The sequence below is a fragment of the Podarcis raffonei genome, chromosome 1, assembly GCF_027172205.1.
Source record: "Podarcis raffonei isolate rPodRaf1 chromosome 1, rPodRaf1.pri, whole genome shotgun sequence".
NCBI classification, from domain to species: domain Eukaryota; kingdom Metazoa; phylum Chordata; class Lepidosauria; order Squamata; family Lacertidae; genus Podarcis; species Podarcis raffonei.
In genome coordinates, this window is record NC_070602.1 from 113,099,102 (window position 1) to 113,116,129 (window position 17,028).

Genomic DNA, 17,028 nt, shown 5'->3' on the forward strand with positions numbered 1-17,028 from the left:
CCTGCCTTTCCCCACCTCCCTTCACTTTTAGCATTGTCATCCAATTTTCCAAAATGTTACTGGGGGTTAAGAGCAATTCAACTGATTCTTTCTTGGAGAGGAGACAGCAGAAAGAAGCTCTTCTTTTTCAATCTCATTCCCCCTCTCCTAACTTGGCGAATATTTCCCTTTCCCATCCCAACAAGATTCGTAAAGCTCTTATCATTCCTGACCCTCCAAGTGTCCCTATTTTCCCGGGACAGTCCTGGATTTACAGAAGCTACCCCTGTTTCTGATTTGATCCCGGAATGTCCCGCTTTTCCTTAGGTCATCCCTATCTTCATGGGAGAAATGTTGGAATAGGACGTCCGTATTTTCATCAAAGAAATGTTATCATCCCAACTTCATGTTTATTTTAAATTGTTAATTTGTTGCAAAAGTCACCAACAATATTTGTAAGCATTTTGAGGTACATGTATAGTTCTTCCTTCTAAAATATAGATGGATGGATGGATATCTCCTTTACAGGCTGGCCATTAGGTTTGTCCATCCCTATGTCAGACTTGAAAAGTTGCAGAAGTATATTTAACAGCACAATATACCCATGCATAAGGTAAAGGTAAAGGGACCCCTGACCATTAGGTCCAGTCGTGGCCGACTCTGGGGTTGCGGCGCTCATCTCGCTTTATTGGCCGAGGGAGCTAGCGTATAGCTTCTGGGTCATGTGGCCAGCATGACAAAGCTGCTTCTGGCGAACCAGAGCAGCGCACGGAAATGCCGTTTACCTTCCCGCCAGAGCGGTACCTATTTATCTACTTGCACTTTGACGTGCTTTCGAACTGCTAGGTTGGCAGGAGCAGGGACCGAGCAACGGGAGCTCACCCTGTCGCGGGGATTCGAACCGCCGACCTTCTGATCAGCAAGTCCTAGGCTCTGTGGTTTAACCCACAGCGCCACCCGCGTCCCTTGTACGCATGCATACTTGGTAATAAATACTGCTGTATACAGAGTAGCTTCCTCTCAGGTAACTGCGCACAGGATAGCAGCCTTAAGGATTTTCTCGTCCACTGCCAAAAAATTAATTCAGTTTTATTGGGTTCTTCTACGTTAACCCACCGCACAGTTTTGTCTTACATACAGGGCTATTTGCTGAGGAACAGGGTTTTTAAAAAACCATTACGGTGAGAAGCTGCAGAATAGTACAGTTACATCTGGCGTAATTTTAGAGGGTTTTGAGCTGAAATGGCACGAACTTCAAAGATGGAAATTTACACTAAATATTATTATTATTATCAATGAAACTGGTTAGTAGTCTCATTGTCTTGTTCAAGGCAACCCACTAAAATGCACTGTTATATTATGCATGAAGAGAGTTTGCCGAGGGCACAAAATACCCTTACCTGATTCTGACCACACACACGCACACAACCCCCTATCAGTTAAGAATTTGGTGTCAATGAAGATGGCTAGGTTTCTACCTCCACTGTCAAGAAGCAGTATACCTCTGAATGCCAGCTGATGCAGATCACAGGTAGGGAGAATGTTATTACACAGAACCATAGAATTGTAGCATTGGAAGGGACCCCGAGGGTCATCTATCCCAACCCCTGGCAATGCAGGAATCTTTTTCCCCACATTCCACTCACAGGCTTCCCATGGGCATCTGGTTGGCCGATGTGAGAACAGGATGCTGGACTAGATGGGCAGCTGCAGGACTCCTCTTATGAGTTTCATGTGGCCCTTTGCATGTGATTGATGAAGACTGGTGCAGGCCCTGCCCAGTGGAACTCCCTGCCACTGGAGGTTTGGCGAGAATCATCCCTTCTTTCTTTTAGACACCGCTTAAAACCTGTGCTATTCAGAAATGCAAATTTCATTTTTGCCCACTTCTGGTGTTTTTATTTATGTTGCTGCAATTTTCTTTGCTGTATACTGCCTGGCTGTATTTTTATGGAAGTGATGGCTATAAATATTTCCATAAATAAATGTTGCTAACCATCACACCTTAGACAGACAGAGGACAGATAAAGGGATTTTCATTCCTGATCTACAGTATCTTGAGTTTCTAACACTGCACAGGTCTACACCGAAGGGCAGTTATAAACTGGACTCAGATCATTCTCCCGGGTGCAATATTAACAGGGGACTACTTTGCAGGCTGCCCTAGGTAAAGGCAAAGGTAAAGGACCCCTGGACGATTACTCTCTCAGCCCAAGCCCCCTCGAGCTGCAGAATTTTATATATCTGGGTTATTTTTAGCTCACTTTTCAACTCTGTCAGATCCCCAAAGCTGGGTTCAATTAAAAGATTGTGACAACACAAATAAAATTAAAGGAAAGATTATGCTAACGGCAAGGGGGGACCTGAAATCAACTCTCATCTCCATCCCGCCTGCCGCTGTTTTCCATCTGCAGCTGGCTTTGAATTCAAACTCCAAACTTTCTGGTCCAGGAGCGGTGGGCGGGCGCAATATCTGGACCCGGTAGATATTTAAAACAAGGCGGCAGAACAACCACAGAAGAAGACGACACAAGGCAGGGGATGACATTATGGGGATAATTGATGGAATCCACATTGGAATGTCCACAGGCAGAACTATTTTCATTTTAAATCATTTTAAAATCTGATGTTTCACACAAAACAAGCCCTGAGTTAGAAAGAGCTAACTTTTGTTTCTGGCCAGACATGCGACTGCCCAGTCACATCTATGGTAAAATTCTGGACTTCTCTACTGATTTCTATGGACAGTTTTTCCTCCCAACCTGGGGGGGCGGCATTTAAAAATGTTCCCCCCCCCCCAGTATGAACCCTGAAAGCCCACATACCCACCAGAGGCATAGCACTGTGGTTTTCTTGTTTCTGTAGCCTTCGCCAACACTTTGAAATGGGTCCAGAAATAAACCGGCAGCCAATCACTTTTAACTTGAACTGCATCTTCCCCACCCCAGCCCACTATAACAATTCAATAATAATAATTTTATTGCTTATACCCCGTCCATCTGACTGGGTTGCCCCAGCCACTCTGGGTGGCTTCCAACACATATAAAAACATAATAAAGCATTAAACCTTAAAAACGTCCCGATACAAGGCTGCCTTCAGATGTCTTCTAAAAGTTGTGTCTACTACTTAGGATGTATGACAAACTGCAGATGAAACGGAGGAAAGGATCAGAAATTCCCCTGGGATAGTTTTGAGTCCTGAAAAGGCCCAGGCAGGATTTGAATTTAGGCCCTCTGTGTATGTATGTATTTCTGCCTCCTATTTTAATTCATCCCTCTTGTTGGAAATAATTCTGATGTAGTGTTCAGAGTGTTGGGACTGAGATCAGGCCTCAAATCCCCACTCAGCGAATAAGCTCACTGGATGAGCTTTGGTCAGTCATGGCAGCTCAGTGTAACCTACCTTGAAGGTTGCTGTGAAGATTAATAATAACACTAATGAAGGGATATTAAACTCAAAACACTAAACACAGGCCTCCACCTATGAAGATGGCAAGAGTGCAGTTTCACCTCGCTATAGAGGAAGAGAGGAGCTCGGTCTGTACAAAACAAAATCCATTAGGTTTTTTTTTTAATTATGATTATTTTGAAAACACTGAGCCTGTCTTGGATAAAATATGCTCTAATCGTTCCTAAGCGTAGCAAAGTGAGAAAGACCCTCCTGATCTCCAAGCCTTGTCAAGTCTGCTAAATTAATAACTCTCTTAAAATTCTATTAGGCATCTAATTGCCTCGGAATTCTACTGTGTTTAGTATCTAGCACCATAGCTACTCGCATTAAGTACTAGTTACCCTGAAGGACTAAGAGGTGGCAGAAAGAGAGGCACAATGACTAAAATAAAATAATAGATTGTCGCAGCCGCTGCTGTACTAAATGGCATCTCGCTCCCTTTTTCTTCTTTTCCCGAGTTCGCTGCTCCAAAATTAAATCATCGGGTCCCTCCCCAATACGCCAATAAATCACTTACTAATAATAGCTATGGGTAAATAAAGGCCATCGTTAGTTAAACACATCTTTAAATGGCTGTGACGCATTGATTTACCTTCCGAAAAGATTAACGATGAAGGAAGTCGCAGTTTGAACAGACAGTCCTGCCACCGGGATCGGCTAGCTAAGGGCTTCATTCAGCTCCATCTTCCAAAGGATGGCTCCGCTACAGCTGTGTTTCTCAAACTGTTTTTGCACTACAACTCCCATCATCCCTAGCTAGCAGGACCAGTGGTCTGGGCTGATAGGAACTGTAGTCCAAAAACTTCCAGAGAGCCACATTCGGGAAACACTTTGCTACAGCGGCAACCTAAAGGCCCATCTCTACCATTGGGCAGTTGGGATACCCTTAGGATACTCACAACCCTCTCTCCTCTCCCGTTCTCCTGCCTTCCCTCACTATTCCAGAAATCAGCAAACCCTGCTTTCGCTCAATCCTGTCAGCAAGTGTTCACTGACCCGGAAGCAGTACATTTTTAACACTGAAAAGCACACACTCTTTCATACGCATTCTCCAATGTGGCAAGACCACCTCAACCATTATTTGGAGTTTCCTTTCTCCACCCTCGCTCCCCAGGGCAGAATGCAAGCGTGCAAGGAAAACCCCGTCAAGCAGTATTTTCACAAGTGCCAATAACAGATAAACAGGAAGCCCTTTGCCTCGGAGAAAGCACAAATGGCACCATTAGAGACAGCTCCTGTAATAGGGAACCAGTAAGTGCAAGACTAGGCCACGATGGCAGCCGGCAGCATTATCTGACAGCATGACAAAAAATGGTTAATGACCCCTTTTATACATAGATACACACTGTATATATTTTAGCCACTTTGATAGCCAATACAGTGGTACCTCGGGTTACATACGCTTCAGGTTACAGACTCCGCTAAGCCAGAAATACTACCTCGGGTTAAGAACTTTGCTTCAGGATGAGAACAGAAATTGTGAGGCTGCAGCGGGAAGCCCCATTAGCTAAAGTGGTGCTTCAGGTTAAGAACAGTTTCAGGTTAAGAACAGACCTCCGGAACAAATTAAGTACTTAACCCGAGGTACCACTGTATTAAATTTGCAAAGAGTCATCTCAGAGAGATTGAGACCATTCTGGACTCACCAAACAGCAATTTGTGGACTTGCAGATGTAACTCGGGATTCCTTCACCTCGAATAACCTTTGAACTGCGACTATTCCACAATTCCGCGCAAGCGTATAATTTGGTGTTGGATGCGAAATCCGATGTCCAGTCAACACCAGCATCCCTCTGGAGATCCGGCCAAAGTTTAACACGTTTGAATGCCGTTAATTTCAAGCGGGAAACTCTTATTAAGCGTGTAATGACCTCGTGCAACAAAATCAAGAGGACTTAGAAGAACTCAAGGCATGAAAGTATGTTGCGAGTTCCAGGTAAAGTTGCTTTATTATTTCATATCTCCATTCCCACAGCCAGCAGAAGGAGAAGTGTGCAAACAAGTGAGAATGCCCAAGTATTCTTAATTTGCTTAATATATAAAAGCCCCAGCATTCAGCTGTTCCTTGACATGGAGTCTGGATTATACTACCAGGGAGCAGCCACGGCTCAGTGACAGAAAATATGCTTTCTATGCAGAAGATTCCTGATTTGGTTGGTGTGACTGGGAATGCCCGACACACACACACACACACACACCCAATCTGAAACCCTGGAGAGCATTATTAATCATCATCATCATCAATTAAATTTGTATACTGCCTTATCCCCAGAGGTCTCAGGGCGGTTCACGACACAAAGTTACAGTATACGAAGCACAAAACACATAATGAAAATAATCAAAGAACAAAATACATAACGAAAAGGAAAATAAAAATGACCCAAACATAAAAATAACACAAACAATTAACAATACTAATATATACACACTAATAAACAATATACTCCCCAACCAAAAAAAACCCTAAATAATACTTCAGGCTACAAATACAAAAATCCTAATCATAATCATAATAATTTATTATTTATACCCCGCTCATCTGGCTGTGTTTCCCCAGCCACCATGGGCGGCTCCCAACAGAATCTTAAAAACACGATAAAACATCAAACATTAAAAACATCCCTAAACAGGGCTGCCTTCAGATGTCTTCTAAAAGTCAGATAGTTGTTTATTTCCTTGACATCTGATGGGAGGGCGTTCCACAGGGCAGGCGCCGCTACCAAGAAGGCCCTCTGCCTGGTTCCCTGTAACCTCACATCTTGCAGTGAGGGAACTGCCAGAAGGCCCTTGGACCTCAGAGTCCGGGCAGAACGATGGGGGTGGAGAGGTTCCTTCAGGTATACTGGGCCGAGGCCCTTTAGGGCTTTAAGAGTCAGCACCAACACTTTGAATTGTGCTTGGAAACGTACTGGAAGCCAATGAAGGTCTCTCAGGCCCGGTGTTATACAGTCTCGGCGGCCACTCCCAGTCACCAGTCTAGCTTAAGGTTACAGATTTTTATCAATGAATCCGGGGACACTTTTCAACTTCAGTGGATTTTGTGTGGGGACTGATTTGTAAATCTGAGGACTGTCCCTGGGAAGATTTGGTAGCCTTAGTCTAGCTCCCACAACACATAACATTTAACAACAATTTAAAACAACCCCACCCTCCAAAAAGAACAGCACCCACCCAAGTTAAAACCCCATCCCTGTTAAAAACAATAATTTTAACACAAGGGGGCTGTGTCATCCCCCTTTTTTCTCCAAGGGGCTCAAGGTGGTGTGAATGGTTCTCCCCCCTTTGCTTAATCCCCACAACAACCTTGTGAGGTAGGCCAAGGCGGAGAAGGCAGTAACTGGCCGAAGGTCACCCAGTGAGCTTCAAGGCCGAGTGGGGATTTGAACCCTGGTCTCCCAGTTCCTAGTCCAACACTCTGACCACTACACCACACTGGCTCTTTTAGGCAATACTGAGCTAGATAGACCAACAATCTGACAGTTAGAAGGCAAGCTTCCTATGTTTGCAGAACTTGTGATTTTTCGTTCAGCGAAACAGAATCACCTTTGTGAGCCTATCCATCACCGTTTTCTGGACAGCTGTATAATATTGGCAATGATCCACTGGCACGGCGAACTCCTGTCACAACTGCTTAGATGACCAAATGCCACAGCTGCTATCTCTAGTCACTATTACGGCGACAGCAGAGATTCCCACAATCAAAGATCATCTCAGTGGCACGTTGTGTTTATGCGCATGCACTCACTCGCAAAAAAAAAATTGGGGAGGAAACTAAAGGAAAGTAAATTTCCTTTATACGCCGGAGAGAATAATGGGGCGGGGGGGGGAGGAGGCTGGCGCTTCAAAGACGTCAGAACACAAAAAGCCAACTCAGAGTTTGCTTTTGAACTGCGTCGTCCAAACAGAAGCATTGTTTTTTAACTCTTTTTCCCTAGCAGGGAACAACAAAAACAAAAACACGTGGAAACCCGTTTCCGAGGGAAGGAAATTCCACAACAGCATTCAAGGAATTAACTTGCATTTTTTTGCCAAGTGCAAATTTCCCCTAAGATGAGGGTTCCAAAAGTTTCCTTCAAATTAAATGCCATTCTCCCTTGCAGGCTGCTGGTGCTTAGGAGGAAACTCTCCCCCACTCCAAAAAAATTAAAAGTGAAGTGTTGTTACACTGCTGTGAAAAAGAGAGAGAGAAATCCATCTAAATGATAGGGACCTGGCCATTTAATTTGTATTGGAGATCAGGGTTGGGAAAACCCAAGGCCTTGAATACGGCTACAGAAGTGTATTTTTCACAATTCTACATCCTCCACACATTCGCCCTCCAGGTTTAGCTGAGATACAAAGGAAGCCACATTAAGCAAAGTCTGAGGACAGCTCCTGGATGAGAAACTCCTGACCCTTTTCGTTTTTATGAGAAGAAGGGTTACTTCCTTGCTCGGCTATGATTACCAGGGAAGTGAATGGCACAGATTTCCTGTCAGCCTTTGGTTTAACAGGCTTAGTGTATCAATTGAATGTTATGACCAGCTGTCGAGGAAAATGCGCTAAGCCCTGGATGTCAGGCAAAAGGTTGAATTTGAGTGCACGTGTTTCGCGGGCAGAGAGACGAGTAAAATACACGTCCAGGAAAAACAGCGAACTGGGAAACGCTACAACAATCTGCAGCAGGCTGGGTGGTCATTTTAGGTCAAGCTAGGAGAAGGCAACCAGGTGCCATCAAAATATTGCCCCAGCCTGTCAGCCCCAGCCAGGGCAGCCAGTGGTCGGGGATGGTGGGAAATGAAGTCCCAGCAATTTTGGGAGGTTGCCATGGTAGCTATTCCTGCGACATGGACTTAGTAAGACTATTTGGGTTTTACTTCTGAATAGGCAAGGCTAGAATTGGGTGCTCGGTACAGGCTCTGTGAGCAACTGTTCCCAAAGTCCAGCTTTTCCAAATTGTAACTGACCGAGGAAAAGAGAAATTCTGAGCTGATCTGAATGCTGGCTTTGGGTGGATGGTGAGACCTTCACCTGCCTTCTGTCCTCTCCTGGTCGTTTCTCAAAATTCAGCTGATCTTATGTGGCCACTCTGATGAGAGCCAGCCCACAACCTGTTGAGCTCCATTCGAAGTGGCAAGTCAACCTTTATGAGGCTACCAGTGGGTTTATAGTGACTGGTATCATAAAAGCATCCGAAAGGTCTGAACTGAAAACTGTTTAAAACCTAACTCTTCAACACTTAACTATGCAGATTGTGACTGAGCAGGATTTTCCCAAGAGGTTGTGCCTAAAACATGCCCGAGGATTCAGTTCTGGCAGTTAAGTCCAGTTGAACTCAATATGTTTTAGTTCAGGCAAGAGATGCACTGGATTGCAGTCTAGGTTCTATTTTTAAAACCCCACACTCACAACACTGAAAGTCCACTTTTTTCACAGTGCTGACTTGTGCTTTAAAGCTCACCCATAATTTCCACTCAATTGTATCATGGACTGATTAATTCTGATCTCTTTTATTGTTGCCTTGCAAAAATCTGATATTGCTCGGTTCAGCAAAATCTCCCATGATCATTTTACAGTGGACATGATGGTGTAAATCAACCCGTTTGTGGAATAGTGGGCTACTACTTCTGAAATGGGTCTGAAGGCCAGGAAGTGAAGGGAAAGGAAGCACAGAGAACAAAAGCACATGATAAATACAAGGGCAAAAACCTATACCAGGATCAGAGAGTCCATATACATACATGCACAATCTCAGATCTAATGACGCCAAAGTTTCATGACCTTTAATTTTTGTTTCACTTCAGGTGAGGCAGTGCTAAACCAGTGGCAACAGATGAGATGAGGGCCAATAACTCAATCCAGACAAAATGGAGATTCTGCTGGTGGGTGATTTGCCTGCCGCCATGTGTGGTACCCACGCCATGCTCAACAAGGCTACACTCCTCCTGTATGAATGGGCTTGCAGTTTGGGTGTAAGTGGTATCCACTGCCCTGTCTTTGCTCCTGGAGCACGAACTGCCAACTCAGCTTAATTCTCCAGCTGTGACTCTACGTGGAATGAACATGTCTGGTCTAGTGATCCATACCCCAGTAATGCACTCTTCAGAAGGCATTTCAGAGAAACCACAATTGGTCCAAAATACAACTGTGAGGCTAGGTGGTTGTCATCACATTACACCTCTCTTCTGCCAGTTTGTTGTGCCAATCCCAACTCCCAATTAGTTTCTGGGCTAAATTCAAAGCCGTGTTTTTGGCCTTTACGGCTTGAGGACAGTAATCCTGATGGACCACTTATCTCGTCTATACTCCAGTGTTTCCTGAACTCGGGTCTCCAGCTGTTTTTGGACTACAATTCCCATCATTGCTGACCACTGGTCCTGCTAACTAGGGATGATGGGAGTTGTAGTCCAAAAACAGCTGGAGACTCAAGTTTGGGAAACACTGCTCTAGGATCTTCAGCAAAGGGCCTTCTCCAGGCATCTGTGGTGTAAGGAGGAGGCCTTTTTAGTGACAGTTCCTCAACTGGGGAATGTGCTCCCAAAGGAAGCTTGCCTGGCAACTCCTTCATTGTAATTTTGGCATCAGGCAGAAAGATTGCCCCTCCCCTTAATGTTACAGGAGGGAGGTCTGTAAGGGGCTTCTACTCGTGTTCCCTTGAACCCTCTATGTAGAACCATGGACAAGATAAAGCAAAAAAAAACCAAGCGAATAGGAATAGAAGCCCGCTGCAGATGTTTCCAACACAACACAAGGAAGGTTGAGGAGTAAGGGAGGGCAAGACAGCTTCAAGGACAGTGGGGTGGGGCTTGCATGTATATCGCTCTCCCCATCCACACTCTGAGCATTCACACAGTCAACACCTTATTAGCTCGTGTTTCCAAACCAGTGTGGTATAGTGGTTAGAGCAGAGGTGAGGAACTTCAGATGTTGTGGAATACAGCTCCCATTAACCCTGACCATTCATTGGTCATGGTGGCTGGGGCTGCAGGGAGTTGGGAGTCTGGCAGTGTCTGAAGCGCCGCAGGCTCCCCATCCCAAGGTCGGAGCATCAAGACTCAGACTGAGAAACTCCAAGTTCAAATCCCCACTCAGCCATGAAGCTCACTGGGTGACCTGAGATCAGTCACTGTTCCCTTTGAGCCAACCTCACAGGGTTGTTGTGAAGGTGAAAGAAGAACAGGTAGAGGAGCAGGACCTTGAGCTCTGTAGACACGAATGCAATAAATTAATTAATAAATAAAAATAAAATAAAGCATGGATTTGTCTCACTGACACATTAAACTACTGCTTGCAAATGTCTTGGATGTGCATCAGCAAATGGCCAAGATGGAAAAGGCCTGTTCTCTCCAAGTGTCAAGTACAAAGAGGTCAAATCAGGTGAAATGTAAGAAGCTGTTAGATGGGAATGTTAAGTGGATGGTGGGGGAAGAGAAAGAACGAAGCTCAAAAGAATTCACACAGGAACTGAAATCTAACAGCAACGCTGCCAAATTTGGGAAGGGGTGTAATGTGTGAATATAGCTCTAGCTCCGACAAACAAATAAACAGCAAATAAATAAATTGCAAGCCAAATTGTCGGCAAAAAAACCACACTGAATATTCACATTCATCAGATAAAGGGTGATAAACATAATTGTATTATGGAGCAAGCCGCGATGTTTGCAGTACTGCTAGTCAGTGAGGAAAGCTAACGTTTGCTGCACGGTAAATTATCCCCAATTACATTTACCACAGTGGCTTCCTAATTATACATATAAACAAAATAACACACAGCAACCCCCGAAGTAATCCAATCATTTCCTTTGCATATTAGTATCGTTCTGGCACGAGAAGAAGCCAAGCTTCCTCTTACCATTTGTGATTACTTTTTAGCTCGGACGACGAGAAATCACTCTTGGCAGCATCTAACTGGGTTTGTTGCGAATCCCGATTACCCTGAAATGCTGGAGTTTTAAACAATGGAGAGACTGGTTTTCCATTCAAAACAGAGCACTCTCCCCGCCCTGCCCCCCAATACCTCACTTTTTTTTCCTGCTTAGCAGTGCTAAAGTTGTGAGCGGAGTTATACTGCTATCAAGCTCCACTTTTAATGACGGAGAACCTTCTCAACCAAGTTCTGGAAAATAAATATGACGTAGGCAATTCCAAACCAAAACGTTCGCAGTGCACCTGGAAACCTGGTGTGTCTCCGCATTGTGCCAACGCAACCTACAAAGTACAACAGTTTCCTCCTGCTGCTCTGAATTCAGGACATTTGCACGAGTGACGCTAAGCAGGCTTTTAAATCTGGAATGGATTGCCTGCGACGATAATTAATGCAAGACAGAAAGCAGAGAGAGCATCATTTTGAAATCAGATGGAAATGCTAGTCAACTGTGGCTTTTCATCCCATTTGCAGAAGCAGAACGGGCAAAAGGCGTAACCCTACCCAATGCAGTGTAACAGCCAGGAGCAGGGACCACAAGCAAGGATGTCCTGGGTTCAAATCTCACTTTGAACACAAGCTCACCAAGAAAAGCTACTATTCTGAGCCTCGCTTCGGCTGCACAAGAAACAATGCCTTGCCTTTATTGTTGTAAACATTCTGAGCCTGTCGCTTAACGGTGAGGATGTTATTTAATGGGGTAATGTCTGTGATAATGATTTCATTTCACAATCTACATGACGCGCTCCGCATGTCTGAAATGCACTATATAGAAATGCGTTTTATTATTATTATCTTCCTATGGTACATTTTGGGCGCCGGTTCCCAGGTACAAAGCGCAGCGCAATTTCTAAAAGCTGCCCACATGTGCAAATTGCAGCTTTCGCCAAAACACGCCCCAGAAAAGGGATATCCAGCCATTGCTCGTGAGTAATTTGCAAACAGTAATTTGCTGTTTATTTGCACACAAGGGCCCTTCATAAGGCACACATATTTATATACTTGGGAAGTGGTTTCTGAAGACAAAATGCAGTTTACGAAATGGCCCTTAAAACCGTTTAAGAGCACGACTGGAAGACACCCTGAGCTTCCAAGGTACTGGCAATTCCCTCACAAAACAGCTCTCCCAATAACGCTACCTTTTTACTGGGGAAGCTTCACTTTCATTCACCTCTTATTTCTCACACAGAACAAGGAACTTTTTTCCAAATTGCTGGTGTGACAGTAGAATCCAATGGCCTCTTTAAACAAAACCAAAAAACCACCACCAAAATAAAAAAGCAAAACCCTTGTTGTGAACAAATTTGCATCAGGTAGAGAAAGCATTCCATCCCATAAATTATGGCGGGAAATTCCAAAAATTTCAGCATTTACGTTCTCTTCGCTTCAAGCCTGCAAGGGGGCACAGTGTCCACGCTTATTATTTTAACCAGGGGCTGTTTATCAAACTTTCCAAGTAAGCTGCTTTATCAGAGACCTCCCTTAAGAAGTGTACACGCTAAAACTGTATAGAGAAAACAAGAACTACTGACAGACAAATATATGTAAAATAATTATCGGCGGAAACACATTAAAAAAATCAGTCAAACTTTTACAAGTGAACATAGGTAATTTCCACAGATTTCTCCACTGTTGTCAAAAGACCTGCAGAATTCTAAAAATATGGCCATTGGTTCCACACTGGGGACCCTACACTGATAATCACCTGAACTCTGTGAGATGCCCCTACCTGAGTTCTGTATACATCACCGAGAACTTAAAGAGAGGAAGGGGCTCTCACCAGAGGTGTTTTTGGGGAGTGGGGGTGGGGAGATATCCTAAGTTGCCCCTGGAAAGCATAGCGTTCACAAACTAAGAATTCTTTCACCGTACCTACAACCTCCTCAAGATGAGAAGTGCAAGCCTGTTTGGGTGGGCAGGGAGAGAGAGAGACTATCTTTCCCTTACAGTCCTCTGGAATGAGATTTGGTGGGGAGAAAAAGAATCCCTTATCCTGTGGTGCCTCTCGCTGCTTCTGAGCACCTGCAAAGAGACAGGTGGTTCCTTTCTTTTGAGACCTCTCTGCATAGACCAGACATGCCATGTAAGGTAAACAAAGGGAAAGGACCCCTAGACGGTTAAGTCCAGTCAAAGGCAACTACAGTGGTACCTCGGGTTAAGAACTTAATTCATTCTGGAGGTCCGTTCTTAACCTGAAACTGTTCTTAACCTGAGACACCCTTTCTTCTGAGACCTCTCTGCATAGATCAGACACACCATGTAGGAGGGCTGGGGAGCTGGGCCTCCAAAAAAAATTTCAGTGAAGGGGCCAGGCCCCCTTAATGTTCCACAGTGGCTGTACATGCATGGCATGCTGATTTTGCGCAGTCCTGTCAATCGAGGGGGCAAGATGGCACGCATGGCATAGATAGTGGACCTCATGGATATTTACCCCTGGATATTTCTCATACTCCAGGAGCTTTTTCAAAGAAAAAGATATATCCACTACTGATTCCTCTTTTTAACGTTATCATTTCCTTCCTGCACTCTCTTTGCTTTCAAGGAAGAACAACTATGCCTTGGTCCAGTATACCTGAAGGAGCGTCTCCACCCCTATTGTTCATCCCAGACACTGAGGTCCAGCTCCGAGGGCCTTCTGGTGGTTCCCATCGCTGCAAGAAGCCAAGTTACAGGGAACCAGGCAGAGGGCCTTCTCGGTAGTGGCACCCGCCCTGTGGAACGCCCTCCCACCAGATGTCAAAGAGAAAAATAACTACCAAACTTTTAGAAGACATCTGAAGGGCAGCCGTGATTAGGGAAGCTTTTAATGTTTAGTAGGTTATTGTATTTTAGTGTTTTGTTGCAAGCTGCTCAGAGTGGCTGGGGAAACCCAGCCGGATGGGCGGGGTATAAATAAGAAATTATTATTAGTATTATTATTATTATTACTATGCAGTTTATTGTCGTTTTATTATATATTTATCCAAGTTGCATGCCGCCCTTCATCTGTAGACCTCAGAACGTAACAACGCAAGATAAAGACACAAAATGAATAATAAAAACAAGAACAGAAATAAACCCACAGACCAATAAGCCCCCCACCCCTATCACTGTGTGCAGTCTTACTGGATTCCAAAGTTCTCCAAACACATGCAGTGCCTCAAACGGTAAGCAAGGATGGGAAGAACCACATGCACTGCCCAGCACGATAAAATCTACTTTCAGAGAAGCAAATATTTCTTTCACTGGCGCAATGTATCATTCGCCGCCGGTATATGTGTAGCGTTTCCCCTGTGTGCTTGAAACACTTCACACAGGTTACAGCACTCAACAATTTTCAGACTACCACCCAAATCTTGCCGTTTTGCCTTTAAATTAACTGTTTATGCTACCTGACCCACCCCCGCTGCTATAGGAAAACAGGATTGCAGCTGTGCTGCGCAGCAGGGAAGGCGGGCAGAGGGGAGTGGGACGAGGAGAAATGGTCCAGAGAGGCAGCCTCTGCCTCATCTTCCAGTTCAGCTATGAATTTAACAAGGCAGAGCATCAATCTGCAGGTTGAAAACTGCCAACTTCAGCCTGGGCGAACTTTACAGAAACACTGCAAGGTTGCAAGAACACAGTTTTCTGGGATGGAGAGGTTGCAGGGGGAAGAGCCAGAACTTAGAAGGAGAGTATCTACCTTGCATGCAGAAAGGAGGTTCAATCCACAGTTCCTCCAGGCAGGGCTGGGAATTCCCCCTGATAAGTCAGTTTAGAGCTAGATGATGGCAGTGCCAAGTCAAAATTCAAATTGCGGGCCTCTAAGCTCATAGCTCAGTCTCTCTACCAGCAGCCTCAAATGCATGTGGGTTTCTTTCCCTCTTTAAAACGTTCTACCATCATCCCGCTTTGCTGTTTCCATTATAGGATGCCAGACCAGATATGTGATGTGACCACACAGCAGTAACACAAACAACCACCACCACAACAACAATCCACACAAATGCAACAACAAAGAACAGACTATCCGACCTGTTGCAGCAAAGAGCCGGCACAAAGCTCAGAATAGCGCTTGACCTGCCCTGCAGAAGTCAACGCTTTTGTCGCCAATTCCTGGTGTCAAGATGTATTTATTTATTTTGGAGCAGGTAAGGAAAGTGATAAAAGAGACCGCTTGCGCCAAAACACAACAGCAGCAGCAGCAGCAAAAAAATAAAAAAAGCCACTTAGGCTCTGACAGCTATTTCCCCCAGAATCCAATTAAAGAGCAATCCTCGCCCGAATAGTGCAATATTCTCACACATGAGGAATGCTTCCAATATACTGGTCACTGTAAACTGCAACACAAACAGCGGGTGTGGAGAACGGAAGCGTACAAGAATTGATCAAGAGCAAAAAGTCAATAGGTGTATCCAGCACAGTTCAGAACAACTTTTATTTCCCAGCCCCAACACTGAATATTCGAGGGACACATCACAGTTTTGCTTACTGCACATGCATGCATGACAACTGAGCATTTCTCAACGAAAGGCTGAGCCAGCGTTCACTCTTTGTAGAGATCCCCCAGAGTTCTCACATTTTTTTAAAAAAAGAGAGACAAGCATTCATTCATTCATTCGCACCAACTTGCCCTTCTCCTTTGCTAAAAGCTTCCACCGCTCCCAAGAGTCTCTGAGTTGTGTTTACAATGCCTCTTTATCGCAGGACTCTCGGCTGCCCAGAAAACCAAACTTCCAGATGCTGCACTTACAACTTTCTTTCAAAAAAAAAAAAAAAGGAAGGGGGAAAAAAGCAGACTGCAATCGCAAAAAAACCAACAACAACCCAGGGGGTTACCTGCTTTCACTTCCAATTCCAACACACCATTCCGTAAGCCTGAGCTCTCCCTAAGCTAACAAGAAATCCCGTCTGTAATGACAATTTAGCTTATGCAAACATAGCACTTGTCAACAAGGGCTACTATTTCCAGCAAGCGTGACACCTACCCTGTGTAGCTAACAATCAAAGCTTCATGGTACGTTCTATCCAGCATCTGGCTGCACTTGTTCCTCACACAACTCCTGATTTATCTTCAATCCACTTACAAACATTGCAGAGCGACACATCTGTCCAACACCAAGCGTTCCTCTGTTCACACTAACTCCCCGCCCCCCGTTTCTGCCCTCGTTGGCACACTCACTCACACACACCCCGCGGCCCCCCCCTCCCTCCCCAAAAAAAATAATAAGTTTGGGCGGTTTTCCCCGTACCTGCAGTTCGGAGGTGGGTCCAGGGTTATTTCAGCCAGCTCCTTTTGAATCCTGTTGGCAAAATGAGAAGAGACACTGAGCGTTTGCAAGAGCCTGAGGAATATATCGGGGAATTACACTGCCCTCTACCACCATGCAGTTAAATGCAAGATTGGTTTTGCTTCAGTAATGCTAACATGGCTGCTTCCTCTTTGTTCTCAGAGGCATAACCCAAATCCCAGAACAGAGAAAACTTTGCAGCTTCCCTTTTCTTAGCTGTGACGGTAAATAGAGCATTTGCACCTTCAGCCCGGTGGGAATTCCCACCAAGCCCTCAGGAAAGTCAGTCTCAGGGATTTCCAGCCGCTCTTTAGGAGGCATTTTTTCTTTTTAATCTTATATGCAAATGAGACCCAGGAGGGAGGGGGACAGGAGGAAAACAGAAGCATATTTGAGAATGACTTTTCTACCAACATTGCCTGGGAGTTGTAGCCTGCATGACAAAC

General features: G+C 44.8%; 1 protein-coding gene across 4 annotated transcripts in view; it reads right to left on the reverse strand.

Annotated features, from left to right (window-relative positions):
* Nucleotides 1-17,028, reverse strand: part of UBE2E3 (ubiquitin conjugating enzyme E2 E3) — a 91,623-nt gene that overhangs the window by 70,662 nt on the left and 3,933 nt on the right. For 3 of the 4 annotated variants that reach the window (XM_053409644.1, XM_053409625.1, XM_053409617.1), the window contains exon 3: nucleotides 16,544-16,594. The exons of the other annotated variant lie outside the window; for it this stretch is intronic. In XM_053409644.1, the coding sequence (XP_053265619.1) occupies nucleotides 16,544-16,594 (51 nt within the window). The remainder of the gene's footprint in view (nucleotides 1-16,543; nucleotides 16,595-17,028) is intronic. 4 annotated transcript variants of the gene reach the window in all.